Genomic DNA, 14,770 nt, shown 5'->3' on the forward strand with positions numbered 1-14,770 from the left:
TTATGCATGTAAGTAATAATAATTAACTACATGTACTTAGAGTTATGATTAGGGTGTTAGTTGCATGTAATTATGCATTATTTATATGTAACATGCAAAAATTTAACTAAACGGTTTTGCTGTAGTGCCTGAATTAGCTGAAATATTCTCTCTTTAACTGTACTGTACGTGGACTGGACTCGGTGCATGAATGGCGTGGCGTGTGATTGGCCGAAACCCCTCAGAGATCCAGTAATTCCAGTCGGAGAGCTCAAATTAGCGGCTGTTTGGAGCGTCAACAGTGGAAACAAGGAAATGAAGCAGACTTGATGTTGCGGGAGTGGTTTGTTGGTGTTCGCAGTCAACTGCAGAGAAGGAATGTCTTTATACGTATTTACACACAACACTGAGTATCTGAAAACTTCAGTAGCCTAAAAAAAAAATGATGAAAATGAGCAATCACTGCTTTCATGATTGTATCTAAATACCTCTCCATCGAAGGCGTCGTTCTGTGAGTGTGTTGTTCTGCAGAGCTGGCCTTGATCGAGTGATCTGCAGTTGGCCTGCTTGTCGGTTTCGAGGATTTGACCTGTCAGTTATGAGAACCCATCAATAGGGTTTTAATCAGCATGCATCTGGATTAGACAGCGTGACTCCTCCCAGCCCGAGCATCACTTAAATAAACCTGCTCCCCCTGAGGTCCTGTACAGTCTCTCTCAGTCTCATCCCGCTCGGATCTCGCTTCAGACGCACAATCCCTGGGGAAAATAGTGATGGACATGAAGGAGTTTTGCCTGAGTGAGAACTTCCAGTTTCTGAACCAGCACAAGTAAGTTAAACCAGCGACACTGTAGAAAACGCTTCATTATTATCTTCATTTACGTGCGTTAACTTCACAACTGTCACCATCATTTCAGCATAAGTTGAGTTTCATCATTTTTTCTTTTCATAATTTTCATAATAGAGTTTTAAAAAGTCAAATTACTTTTGCAACTCTTTGATTTTACTGTAAAATGCCAGTAATTAAGCTTCAGTTTACTGTTTTAATGGGCTGTGGTGTGTGTGGTGTGCTGTTTGAATATCGCGTGTCATTACAAATATGTAAATAATGCTTCATTTGTCATTAGGTAACATACAATCACTATGTAATGCTTATGACAATTATTTCCAGTGAAATGTATCTTAACTCTATACTGGCATGATCATTTTTGTTATCATTAACTTCTAATGATTTTGTACTGACTAGAATTTATGTATCCTTTATGCATGTTTTGGCATAGTTTAGTTTTGCTATATATATACATATATATATATATATCAGAGTGGCACAACATTCATTTATGAAGTGAGTCGTGATAATCAAAATATTTTGGTTACACTTTTTTGGCAACACTATTTTACTGTGAACTTGTTACACACGTTACATGTAGTTACTGTAGTAATAACTGCAAATGATGCATAATTACATACAATTAACTCTAAACCAAAACCTAATCCTAATCCTAACTCTATATAGTAAGTACATGTAGTTCATTTATTAATATTCAGACCCTAAATCTATAATCACACTGTAACATGAACACCTTAAAATAAAGTGTAACTGCGTCCTTGTTACACTGCAACTATACATTTAAGTACTGTGGGTAATATTACTTACTATAAGGTTAGGGTTTCGGTTTAGGGTTAGTTGCGTGTAATTATGCATCATTTATAGTTATTAAACAAGGACATTGTAAAATAAATTGTTACCAATACTTAGGTCATTTATACTGACAAAACACTTTATTTTACAGTGTCCTTGTTACATATGTTACACGTACTTACCGTAGTAATAACAGTAAATTATGCATAATTACATGCAACTAACCCTCAACCAAACCCTAACCCTATAGTAAGCACATGTAGTTGCCAGGGGTGGAAGTAACGAATTACAACTTCCCACGTTACTGTAATTAAGTCGTTTTTTCGGGTAGGCCTACTTTTTTTAAGTATATTTTTAAATCTTTAATTTTACTTGTACTCAAGTAGCCTACAATGTACTAAGCTATCTACTTCGCAACTAGTAAAATCATATTTCGTTACTGTAGCCTATAGCCTTAAAAATTCAAATTTGCTTAATATTACTGAGTAGCCTACTTAAATATATAATTACACTGCATTAATGACACCTTAAAATAAAGTGTTACAAGCTAACACTTTGAACTCACTCCATCCTTATCAGCCTCCTGGACCCGTCCACCTCTGATGACCCGCCGTCCCCGACCGATGCGCCGCTCAAGGCCGACCCGCTGAGCCCCTCGTTCGGCCTGGACAGCAGCGCGACCCCGTTCAGCCCCGGGAGCGCGTCGGACAGCAGCGGCTACAGCGTGTTCTCCCGAAACCCGTCTCTGAACCCGGACTCCCCGGTGAGCTCCAGCTCCATCTCCAGCAGCAGCGCCCCGGCTCTCTTCCACCCGACGGGACACACCGAGTCTCTCCTCAGCGACTTCATCCCGTCGCTGAACCCCGGGCCCAAGCGCCTGTGTCTGGTGTGCGGAGACTACGCGTCCGGGTACCACTACGGCGTCGCGTCGTGCGAGGCGTGCAAGGCCTTCTTCAAAAGAACCATTCAAGGTGAGCACAACCGCCTCAAAACATTATTACTATATTCACAAGACTAATAAAAGTCAGTATGAACTTATATAAGCATGCATAATGTTAATTCGTCTTCAAAAGAACCATTCAAGGTCAACACAGCTGCCACAAATAAAATTAATAATAAAATAAAATAAAATAAAAACATTTTAGTTACACTTTATGCTAACGCTTTATTTTACAGTGTCATTGTTACATGTTACATGTGTGTAACATAAATAAACATAAATTAGGCCTATGCTTAATTACATGCAACTAACCCTCAACCAAATCCTACCCTAGCCCTATAGTAAGTACATAGTTAATTATTAGTAGGCTACTTAATTATATCATTACATTGCAACAATGATACCTTACAATAAAATGGATAGCACTTTATTTTACAGTGTCCTTGTTACATGTACTTACCATAGTAATAGCAGTAAATTATGCATGATTACATGCAACTAACCCTTAACCAAATCCTATTTTAAGGTGTCGTTGTTACACTGTAAATATACATTTAAATAGGCTATGAATAATTAACTAGATGTACTATAGGGTTAGGGTTTGTTTGAGGGTTAGTTACATGCATAATGTATAGTTATTACTATAGTAACATGTAACATATGTAACAATGACACTTTAAAATAAACATTTTACTATAGTCACAAAACAAAAGAAGTCAGTATGACCTTATATAAGAATGCATAGTGTTAATTAATAACTTAATAATGAAAATGAGTGTTGGAGTGTGTGAGAGAGGGGCTTATGCTGTTAATGAATGCATGCGATGATCAATATTACATGAGCTAACTATCTGTCTGACATTGATTTGTGTGTGAAGACTCAGTGTGCTGTTTTAATCAAAGCACCTCAGGAGCGTGCTCCATACATCTGACATGGCTTCGGTTATTTAGGATGTTTTAAATAAGCTAACACTGTATTTTACAGCGTCCTTGTTACACGTTACATGTAGTCATATCTATAAATTATGCATAATTACATGCAACTAACCCTAAAAAAAAAACATAATCCTAACTCTAACTCTATAGTAAGTACATGTAGTTATTTATTATTATTCAGACCTTAAATGCATAATTACACCGTAACGTTTTAACCAAAAGTGTAACCAGATAATACTAAGTGAAAATTATGAGGTATTTGATGAGAGACTGTAAAGATAAAACTGTTGCCAATGATTAATAATTATCCACTGGAATTTTTTATAAAATATATAAAAAACTGTATTGTACATTTTTATAAATAGAATACCGGCAAAGATATAATATTATCTAGAATTGTTGCATATTGGCGCACACCGAAAATATATGTATGGAATATAATCTGGCTGTGAACAATATAAATCTTTACTATCACATTTGATTTATTTTGAAAATAAAGGTACTTATTCCTCTCAAAAAATTTTTTTTTTTTTTTTACTGATCCCAAACTTTTGAACATTATTGTATATTGTTACAAAATATTTCTATTTTAAATAAATGCTGTTCTTTTTTAGCATTTTATTCATCAAACAATCCTGAAAAAATGATCACAGGTTATAAAAGACTGGAGTAATGATGCTGAAAATTCAGCTTTGGTCACAATTTTTAAATTGCAATAATATTTCACAATATTACAGTTTTTTCTGTATTTTTGATCAAATAAATGAAGCCTTGATGAGCATACGAGACTTATTTTAAGAGACTATAAGACTCATAAGAGACTAGTATTAAAAATCCTAATGTTTCCAAACTTTTGACCGGTACTGTGTATATATATATATATATATATAATTATGTTTCTGACAGATGGATGATTTTTATTGGCTTTGGCCTTGGGCAGACAGAGCACAAGTGTAAGCAGTGTGTGTGTGTGTGTTAACATATCAATATATTGATAAAGTGTTCAATCACATAATGGATGCTCTAATCACACACAGTCTTGTCCGGCGTTGTGTTTTACACAGATCTATTGATCACACTTAACTGTGGAAATGGGGGAAAAAATGCAGGATTTGCTTCTCCGGGCATTAATGGGTGTTGAGCAGTCGTCAATACGCTCGCCTCTGGGAAAACACAAACTTTCTACTTCTTGCTATGATTATTAAATTATGAGGCAGTGTAAATCAATAATTGAACCCTGTCTGGACTCCTATGGATTTCTGTGTGAAAGCTCAGCTTGTGAAGCGTGGAACAAATGGACTTCATGTTTGATTAAACAAATATATAAATAGTATCTCGCTCAGTGAGTGCGACGGCTCTCAGAAGTGTGCATATAACCTTATGCTTTTTATTAACAATCCACTAACGACGTGTCCTGAAGAGAAGGAGATACGGTAGAAGTATTCAGAGCATGTGTTTTAACACGAGTTGGACTCTCCTCGGTCTGTTTTCAACCTTTCATGAATATAAAAGTATGAACAGGCCACAGAAGAGAAGTGTTCAGCACTGTGCCGAATTTAAATCGAGTTTGATTTGTTGTTGTTCCAGGAAACATCGAGTACAGTTGTCCTGTGGTGAACGACTGCGAGATCACCAAGAGACGGAGGAAGTCTTGCCAAGCCTGTCGTTTCCAGAAGTGCCTGCGCGCCGGCATGATGAGAGAGGGTCAGTTCCTCTCTAACATCACACTTTTACACTTCAACAGTGCTATGACTTATATTTTAGCTTTAGATGTTTGCTTACTATGGGTAAAAATAAGTATGAGTAATAACAATGGTGTGGGAAGCACCCACTAATAACCTGTGCCCGTATACTGGATGCCACACTAGCAGAAAAACTTGTTTTGTTATGCAATATTTCAAAAGATATTAGCAGCAAAACAATCTGAGGGAATATCGTGCATGTGGTAATATGGGAATATTTTACATTCATTAGTCAACATTATCTACTGTATTTATTAATTATTCACGTTGGTAAATTAAATGCAGCTAAGTATCCATTAAATAATATTAACAGATGCAACTTTGGATTTTAATAATAAATAAATGTCGAAGTTAACATTAACTAAGATTGATAAATGCTTTATAAATCATTTTCATTGTTTTTCATGTTAACTAATGCAGTTGTTTATAAATAAAGTGTTACTGCTTATATTGAAATTGGACACAATCTTAAATAATTATTTTATGTAATAAGATTTCTTTGTTTTGCATATTTTTTAGATTTTAAATTAGATTTTCACCCTCAGATTTTTATGTTTCCATCCACCTATTTATATTTGCATTTTGGGATATAGCATAAATAAACTCTGGATGCTTAATTTCTGAAAATGCGCATAAAAAATGCATGGACATGCAATGCGAGGACACTGACAGACACAGACTTACTTTTCGGTATCTTTTGATATTAAACATATTAAACAAAGTCTCACCTTTTTAAATTTGGTCATTTTTTTAAATAAATTTAAACAATAAATAGCGTTTTGTGGCTCTTTAATGTGTGTGACAGATCGCTGTGTCGCCTCAGTTAAAGCTGCTCGTGAACCGATCATCTCTTCCTTCTAGTTCATTTATAGCATCAAATAAACATGAATGAACATCAGAAGGAATGTTGTTTTAACCGCGGAAAGACGTCAGTACACTCCGCTTCTCAAGCTCAAATCCTCCCATGTTAATCTACTAACTCTCCTGACTGCTTTGTCGGACAAAATGGCGGATGGCGAAGTGTGATTGGTCAGATCACCTGTCAATCAAACTCCGTGCGAAGGGTCAATTGAGGAACATAAACACATTTACCGAAAAAATCCCTCGATAAAAAAACTCCCGTGACTTTGTCTCAGCAGAGGCTGTGATTGGTTAACTGGAGTAATCAGTGGACCAATCGTATCACAGCATCTCCAATGTTGGTTTGGTGTTTCTGAAACTCAAAGTCAAAGTGTGTGATGATCAGAATGATTTGGTTTAATTCCCTCCAGAATCGTCTCACACACGAGTGTGTTCCCGAACACCAGCATCCGAACGCTAGACATCATGACAGCTTTACTGCATCTTTATTCCAGATATTTTGTGCCAATTTCCCAGAAAGTGACAGTTTTGTTCTCTTGAACATTTATGCAATATTCAGTAACACTTTATTTTACAGTGTCGTTGTTACATATGTTACATGTACTTACCATAGTAATAACAGTAAATTATGCATAATTACATGCAACTAACCCTCAACCTAACCCTAACGCTATAGTAAGTACATGCTGTAAATTAATATTACTCAGTCCTTAAATATATAATTACACTGTAACAATGACACCTTAAAATTTAGAATAACCCAATATAAGTTAAATTCGCAACTTTTGATGGAAACGTTCAGTATGTTTGAACACAGTGCATGTCTTTTTATTTTTTAGTAAAGGTGTCTTGTCAAGAATAGTAAGAAACGAGAAGAAACGGTTGATTTATCTTAAAATAAGGTGTTGATTTCCCCGTACCTGTCCAGGTGTGCGCATGGACCGCGTGAGAGGAGGACGACAGAAGTACAAGCGCAGAGTCGACTCGGCACTCTCTCTCTTCACCAAAACACCTTACACACATCCAAGCAAACCAATCAGTGAGTCTCGCCACACACGGATCAACACAACCACTTTTACATCTTTAATATGAACAAAAACAGCGAAGGACTGAGCATAACTCTGAGAAACTGTCGTCATTGGATTATGTGTGTGTGAGGATTTAACCTGATTAAGGGTTTAACTTCATCAATAAAGCATCTTCTTTTCTTTTAAAGGAAACAAAGTGATCTCTCAGCTGCTGGTGTGTGAACCGGCTCCTCTGCGAGCCACTCCTGACCCCGCGACCCCTGACAGTGACCTCAAGACACTCATGACCTTATGTGACCTTTTAAACAGGGAGCTCCTGGTTATGATTGGCTGGGCTAAACACATACCAGGTACACACACTTAGATGTTTTTGTGCTCAATATATCAAGCTGCTTAAAGTGCTTGAATTTGGCTTTTTGAAGTTTAACCCTTGAGAACAGTCATATTTATTATAAAGTAGGCTACTTTAAAAGTGCTTGAATTATTGAAAGAAAATATATGTGAAATTAGAGTTTAATTTGATTGATTAAGCAATCTTTTCACGCAAAATGAACGTCTGATATATAGATATAGAGCAATTTCGCTTGACTATGAGTGTGATGTTGCTCATATAAATATCCAAGTATATTATACAGCTTTTATTCTTCAGGTCAATCATATATTCATTAGAAAATAAAGCAATAAGCCCTGTTTACAGTGAATTTAGAACAGCGGAGTGCCTAAAACACGACTTCAAGGGGCTTATTGCTTTTATAAAATGGTTACTCCATAAAAATATTCATTTTAACATTAATTTATTCATAAAATAAACACCAGCAGCAAAAAATATAAGTTATAACACATTCATTCCTCCGCCAAGCAATGTTACGAAGTGGTTGCTAAGCAACACATGCAGCAACAAAGCATCACAAACGGCAGTTGCGCAGTAACACTGACGTAATGCGGTCACAACCAATCAGAATCAAGGACCGGAACTGTCCGTTTTATAGAAAATCAGTTTGATTAAGAAAGCAATATCTTTGTCATAGTATTCGTTCGATGGTTAGTTACCGCAGTCATTGCATCCACTGCCCTTTATTTGTACCATTCTGTTTTATTAGTTTATTTTTATTTATCCATTTACCTTTTTTAGAATTTGAAAAATAAAGATATTATTTAACAATTGAGATCTCTGATTGTAGTCCATTAAAACCAAGAAAGTAGAGCTTGAAAAGTCCTTGAATTGTATGTGACGGTATCCGTACGAACATTTACATTTAGTCATTTAGCGGACGCCTTTGTCCAAAGCGACTTACAACTGAGGACTAAAGCAAGCGAGCATAGGCGTCGATTTCGGTGGGAGCAGTTTTTAGGGTTTTTACCCCTTTTTAGGGTTGCTAGGGCTGTAACTATACACCAAACCAACGATTTGGTTCGTATCATGATTTTTTACCCACTATTAAAAAAATAAATAATAATTCTGTTCATGTAACATGTAGCCTAAGGGTGGCGCTATAATAAAGCACCTAAAAGCTGTCACAAAGAACCGGCAAACGTAATGATTATGAATATGTCAAATATAGCAAGGAGACATTGTAATTGTTTATTAATAAACAAGTGTTTTCTGTGTCGGTCGGCTGCAAAGATGAAGTTGACGATGCTGACGCGCGATCTTCGCAGTAGTGAACGCGCCGGAGAGAAATGCACTTTTCATACAGATTATATAGTTTTCTTTCGTTTTGAATTGTTCTGTTTGAAAGTATGATTTCAAGCGTTCTGTAGATAATAGATATATTTCTCAGGTCTGTGAGGCAAGTAGGCTGTGCTGAGTTTCGGTTCATTTATGAGACGAGCTCCAGTTCACGCGCCGGCGCCTCCGTGTCGTCGTGATAGGCCTATCTATTATCTGCTTTACTTATTATTTATTAAATCCAGGCAATTGGTTGAAATTCACTTTAAAGAAAGGCTTTGTGTCTCTGTGAAAGTTTTAAAGCATCTTTTAGTGCCGATTTCAGAGCGATCACGTCCGTAACATCGTTTTTTCCTCATAAATGCGAACTGAATATTGGATATTGGAGAGCATAGTAGCTTGGATAGCTTACATTAGTAAGCTACAGGACATCGTCTTTCAAAACATGACCTGCGCAAAAGAGGGGAAAAAATGAATGCGTCATTGTACCCAGCACTTCTGAAAATGCAAAGTTCAGGCCTTGATCAGAGTAAAGCCAGACAAGGGAGGATTAAAGGAAAATTATTTTATTTTTTTAGGATCTAAAACCTGCTCTCTCGATTTAAACCCAACTCTCTGTGTCAGGATTCTCTGGCCTGTCTCTGGTGGATCAGATGGCTTTGCTCCAGAGCGGCTGGATGGAGACGCTGGTCCTGAACGTGGTTTGGAGATCTCAGGCCTCGGCCGACGAGCTTCAGTTTGCGGAGAACCTGCGCCTGAGCGAGAGCCAGAGCCGAGCCGCGGGACTGCAGGATCTGCACACGGCTCTCAGACACCTGACCGGCAGGTACCAGCAGATGAGCCTGAACCAGGAGGAGATGCTCACGCTCAAAGCCATGGCCCTGGCCAACTCAGGTACATATGACCAATCCCTCACGTCAACAGATGCTCACAATATACTGGCTTAAGCTTGATAATCAGTCAAACAAATGTGTTATACTATATTACATATTAAATTATATACAGTACAGTTGAAACTCGAAAATTAGAATATGGTGCAAAAGTTTGTTTATTTCAGTAATTCAACTTAAAAGGTGAAACTATTATATTATATAGACTCATTACATGCAAAGTGAGATATTTCAAGCCTTTATTTGTTATAATTTTGATGATTATGGCTTACAGCTTATGAAAACCCCAAATTCAAAAGTATAATATTGTGAAAAGGTTTTCATAAGCTGTACACCATAATCATCAAAATTATAACAAATAAATGCTTGAAATATCTCACTTTGCATGTAATGAGTCTATATAATATATTAGTATTAGTATTAGTATTGCACCATATTCAAATTTTTTCAGTTTCACCTTTCACTATATATAATATATAATACAAAGCTAATTATAGATAATACATAATACAAATAAAGTTATATAAAATACAAAAATATGAATTACATTATTATACAAAACTAAATAATGCTATACTATGTTATATTATATTATATATAAAATACATAAATATTAATTATACTAAAAATATAATTATTTATTGTTTGTATTTTACAAATTATTTAGTTATCACATTAAGTTTTATATATACATATATAATAGAAATATATATATATATTCATAGAAATGCATTATTATAATTTTATATTATTACACAAAGCTAATTATCTAATTATAGATATTTAATAATAAAAAATATATTTTATTTTGTTATATATAAGAATAAACAAAAATTATATACTATTATAATGTTTATATTATTATACATGTTATAAAAGTATTATAATAGTTATACGAAACTACATATATACATATATAATCATGGAAAATCGTTATAATATAACATTATTTTACAAAACTATTTTCAAGCACTGAAGCAAAGTCTTTAGATCAGAAGGTTATATATGCAGTTATAAGTTATGAACAAATTCACATGTCAGAAGTTTGAGTAGTTGATGTACGAAGAGGTTGTGTGTTAATTAAGTGTGTGGTGTGTGTGTTTATGGTTGTATTGATGCTTTTATGGTTGTATTGTGTTTATGGTTGTATTGATGCTGCTTAAGAAGCGTTCAGGGATTGCTTAAACTCTCTAAATCTGGTTTGTATTCATTCTACTTCATTTTAGTTCCCATTTTCAGTCTCAGACTCAAAAACAATCAATAGGGATCTAGCAGTGCGGAGCACAGATCAATAAAGCATTAGCCGTGTCTCCCAGCTTGCATCTGACCACAGGGCAGATTCGAGTCAGACATCACTGGGAAACTATTGTTTTTGCTCTCGACACAGAAAGATCTGAAGAGCGTGAGCAGAGAGATGTACTCGCTAGTCCATTAAGCGCCAACAATGGGAGTCGCCGCAGTTTTTAGCAAACACAACAGTGTGTCAGACATCAGCACTGACTCGTCTCCACACTGCGACCTTCAACCAGATGGAAAATATTCTCAATGTTTCAATCCAATCTGACTTCTGACCTGTAATGCTGCCTGAGTCATAATCATAATCATAACTGAACTGAGCGACTGCGTCTGGATTCTCCAAAGGTTTTTTTTCTCCATTCTGTCACTGATGGAGATGTTGGTTCCTCTCCACTGTTGCCTCTGGCTTTTGGGGGGCATTTACTTTAATATTCAACAATATTATTGATCTGCCTGCATTAACACCATTATATGAGAACTGAGCTGAGCTGGACGATGACATCACAGTTTTCTCTAGAGCGGCTATATATATATATATGAACTAAAATAAAGGGGTGTTTGATTATGATTTGACTTTTCTAACTGTAGTTAGTGTGTAATGTTGCTGTTTGATCATAAATAACATCTGCAGAGTTACAACACTCAAAGTTCAAAGCAAAAGGAGATATTTGTATAATATAAACACCGCCCCAGAACACGATTTATAGATTATCATGACAGAATATGCTAATCAATGACTAGAAGATGACTACACAGGGACATAAATTCATCAACTAACCGTTCAGAAATGTCCTGTTGCTTCTACATGTTGTCACTTCTTCTTGAGTCTCTCCATCTTTCTGACTCCGGTTTGAACATAAATGGCCAAACATTTTTTGAATGCTCTGTGTGTGTGTGTGTGTGTGTGTGTGTGTGTGTGTGGTAAAAGGACACGAGCTCTTGAAGCTCCGCCCCCTGTGCCGGGAGCAGCAGCTCATTTGCATTTAAAGGAACAGACACAAAACAGTGTGTTTTTGCTCACCCTCAAAAAGTGACGACTTTAACATGATATATAAAAATATCTGTGGGGTATTAAGAGCTAAAACTTCACACACACACTCTGGGGACATCAGAGACTTATTTTACATCTTGTGAAAAGGGCATTACACCACCTTTTTTTATAACAAAAATGAACCATCACTGAGCTTACTTCAGCTGGACTGTGAAACTATTTTCTTCTAGAAACAAACTTTGTTGCATTATTTTCCTGTTATCTCTGTAAAGCTGCTTTAAAACACTCGGTATTGTAAGAAGCGCTATATAAATAAAGGTGACTTAACTTGAACACTCAATCGGATGTTGTACATGACCTTGTCGATGGTTTGCCAATTAGATGTGACTGGGAAACTGTAGTCTTTGCTCTCGACACAGAAAGCGCGTGAGCAGAGAGATGTGTTCTGCTGGTCCATTAAGCGTCAACAATGGGAGCCGCCGCAGTGTTAAGCAAACACAACAGAGTTTAACACTCAATCGGATGTGGTGTATGACCTTGCCGATGGTTTTCTTCCAGACGCAGAGAACGTGGAGTGCGCAGACGCTGTGCAGTGTTTCCAGGACGGGCTCCACGAGGCGCTTCAGGAGTACGAGAGCGCTCAGAGACCGGCCGAACCGCACCGGGCCGGGAGACTCCTCATGACGCTCCCGCTGCTCCGCCAGACGGCACACCGGGCCGCTCGCTGCTTCAGCCGGATACACGCGCAGGGACGCGTGCCCATGCACAAACTCTTCCTGGAGATGCTGGACGCCAACATCTAGACTTGCACACTGTGGACTGAGCCAGGGGCGCCGATAGAGAGTTTGGGCCCTATGAAAGAATACGAGGACGGGCCCGTAATACACCCGTTCCCTTAATAAAGCCGCGTTTCCACCGAAATCACCCGAACAATTTATCCCAGAAACTTTTTTTCCCCCAGACCTGTTGCTGTCTGCGTACTAAAGTACCGCGAAGATTAGGCAAATTAGTCCGGTGACGTAGGACTGCGCACGACTTTACAGTTCCCGCTGGATTTAAAGGGGCTGTATGTAACTTTTTCACTCTACTAAAGCATAAAAATATTTGCATATATTGAGGAAACATGCTAAGTTCACATACTCGTTTCTCTGAAAAACACTTCTACAGTAGGCTTGCTACGATAGTTGGTGTTACCGGTGTTACACGGTGTTCAGTCACAACACCGGTTTCATCACTTGCACACCGCGGCACCGCAAAAAAAAAAAAAAAAGTTTAAAGCGTTAAAAAATATTTCACGCAATTGACTAGCGTTGTATGATCACGCTCTTATTAATGTATTTTAAACCGCTCAAGCGCGACAGGACTAAAGAGACCGCGCTGTAAGTCCTGCCTATTACACACACACACACACACACACACGACCCACAGAAAAGACGCGCGTCAGTAGCCTATCAAGTTCTCTTTCGGGCTTGAACAAACCATAACACACACAAATTATGCCAAAATGTCAGTTATTTTACTTTGAAATGTGCGTTTCCGGACTGGAATGTTTTTGTTTTGGTCTGTGTGATCCTGCACTGCCAATTTTCATTGTCAATCGCGCTCGTTCCTGTTGCGTGAGCTCAAACTGGCGACCCGTGTGAGCGCCGTCGAGTCCGAGGACCAGGTGGAGGGAGAAACAACGATCTCCGATATTTTGAATTCGGACTGCAGTAACTATTTCGACCACTAGTTGTTATTCTTACAGACTGCACCTTTAAGCTTAATAAAGCCTGAACCTCGTCATCGGTCGTATTTTTTTAACTCCATTGTTGATTCGAATAGCAAACAACTCTTACTGATGGTGGTTCTCAGACGGATTTCCACCGCATGAACTTTCCCTAGGGACTCAGTGTGTTTCCACCGCAGGAATCAGGGTTTAAATGAAGGTCCGGGTAAATATTTCCCCCTCAGAAAGTCCCTGTTCGCTGGGTAGTACTTTTTCAAAGTTCAGGAACTTTCAGGGGTGGGACTTGTGCGCTGAACATGCTGATTGGTCGAGTTCATGGCCGCATTTTGATTGGTTGACTCCACCAGCATTTTATTTCAACCATCATCTGTTGTTGCGGTGCGTGTTTGCTATTCGAATCAACAATAGAGTTTCCGGTTTCGCGTATCTACCCCGAAGTGATCCAAAATGTTTAAGGCCAGACAAGTAGTTTGTTAAGGCTTGGTTTGGCGGGAATTACAAACCTGCGCACATATTCAAACGCGCATAACTATATAATTAATTCTTGATGCGCACGTGAGCGTCATCAGCGTTTCTCACAGGTCCGCGTTTAAAGTCTGTAGAGAGAACGGTGTCGTCTTAGCGGTCTCTAATTTAATAACTAATGATCGTTGCGATGGAAGTGAATCAATATAAACTAACTTTAGCTGGAAAATATCTTAACTCAAGAACCGCTATAAAGACAAAACAATGTTACCTTAACTATAGTTTATTACTGTAAAGCAGCTTTGAAACAATCTACATTGTTAAAAGCGCTATATAAATGAAGATGACTTGAGAATTTAAAAAATACGACCTACGACGAGGTTCAGGCTTTATTAAAGTTAAATTCAGAGGATGAAATCCAGCGGGAACTGTAAAGTGGCACCAGACTAACATAGGACTAATAATCTTCACGGCAACAGGTCTGGGGGGGGAAAGGTTCCTGGGACAAATTGTTCAGGGTAATTTCGGCTGAAATGTGTGGCTCTTAGAACAATCCTAACTTTCTTAGCGGCGCCCCTGAGACGGGTCTGGGTGCTGTTATA

At 37.6% G+C, this 14,770-nt stretch overlaps 1 protein-coding gene across 1 annotated transcript; it reads left to right on the plus strand.

The window, feature by feature from the left end:
• Positions 1 to 675: 675 nt before the first annotated feature.
• On the plus strand, positions 676 to 14,394 carry esrrd (estrogen-related receptor delta). The gene is made up of 7 exons (XM_079620297.1): positions 676 to 808; positions 2,201 to 2,592; positions 5,085 to 5,201; positions 7,029 to 7,139; positions 7,317 to 7,478; positions 9,422 to 9,691; positions 12,533 to 14,394. The coding sequence occupies exons 1-7, from the start codon at positions 753 to 755 to the stop codon at positions 12,775 to 12,777; spliced, it is 1,353 nt and encodes a 450-aa protein (XP_079476423.1). The 5' UTR covers positions 676 to 752; the 3' UTR covers positions 12,778 to 14,394.
• The last annotated feature ends 376 nt before the right edge of the window (positions 14,395 to 14,770 follow it).

The sequence above is a fragment of the Phoxinus phoxinus genome (genome assembly GCF_949152265.1).
Source record: "Phoxinus phoxinus genome assembly, chromosome: 8".
In the NCBI taxonomy this organism is placed as follows: domain Eukaryota; kingdom Metazoa; phylum Chordata; class Actinopteri; order Cypriniformes; family Leuciscidae; genus Phoxinus; species Phoxinus phoxinus.

Bases quoted from the DNA above. Each gene is read 5' to 3' on its own strand.
- esrrd (XM_079620297.1), top strand. From the start codon at position 753: ATGGACATGAAGGAGTTTTGCCTGAGTGAGAACTTCCAGTTTCTGAAC. The intron at 5,202-7,028 runs GTCAGTTCCTCT...GTACCTGTCCAG, and splicing joins CGCCGGCATGATGAGAGAGG to GTGTGCGCATGGACCGCGTG. The intron at 9,692-12,532 runs GTACATATGACC...GTTTTCTTCCAG, and splicing joins CATGGCCCTGGCCAACTCAG to ACGCAGAGAACGTGGAGTGC.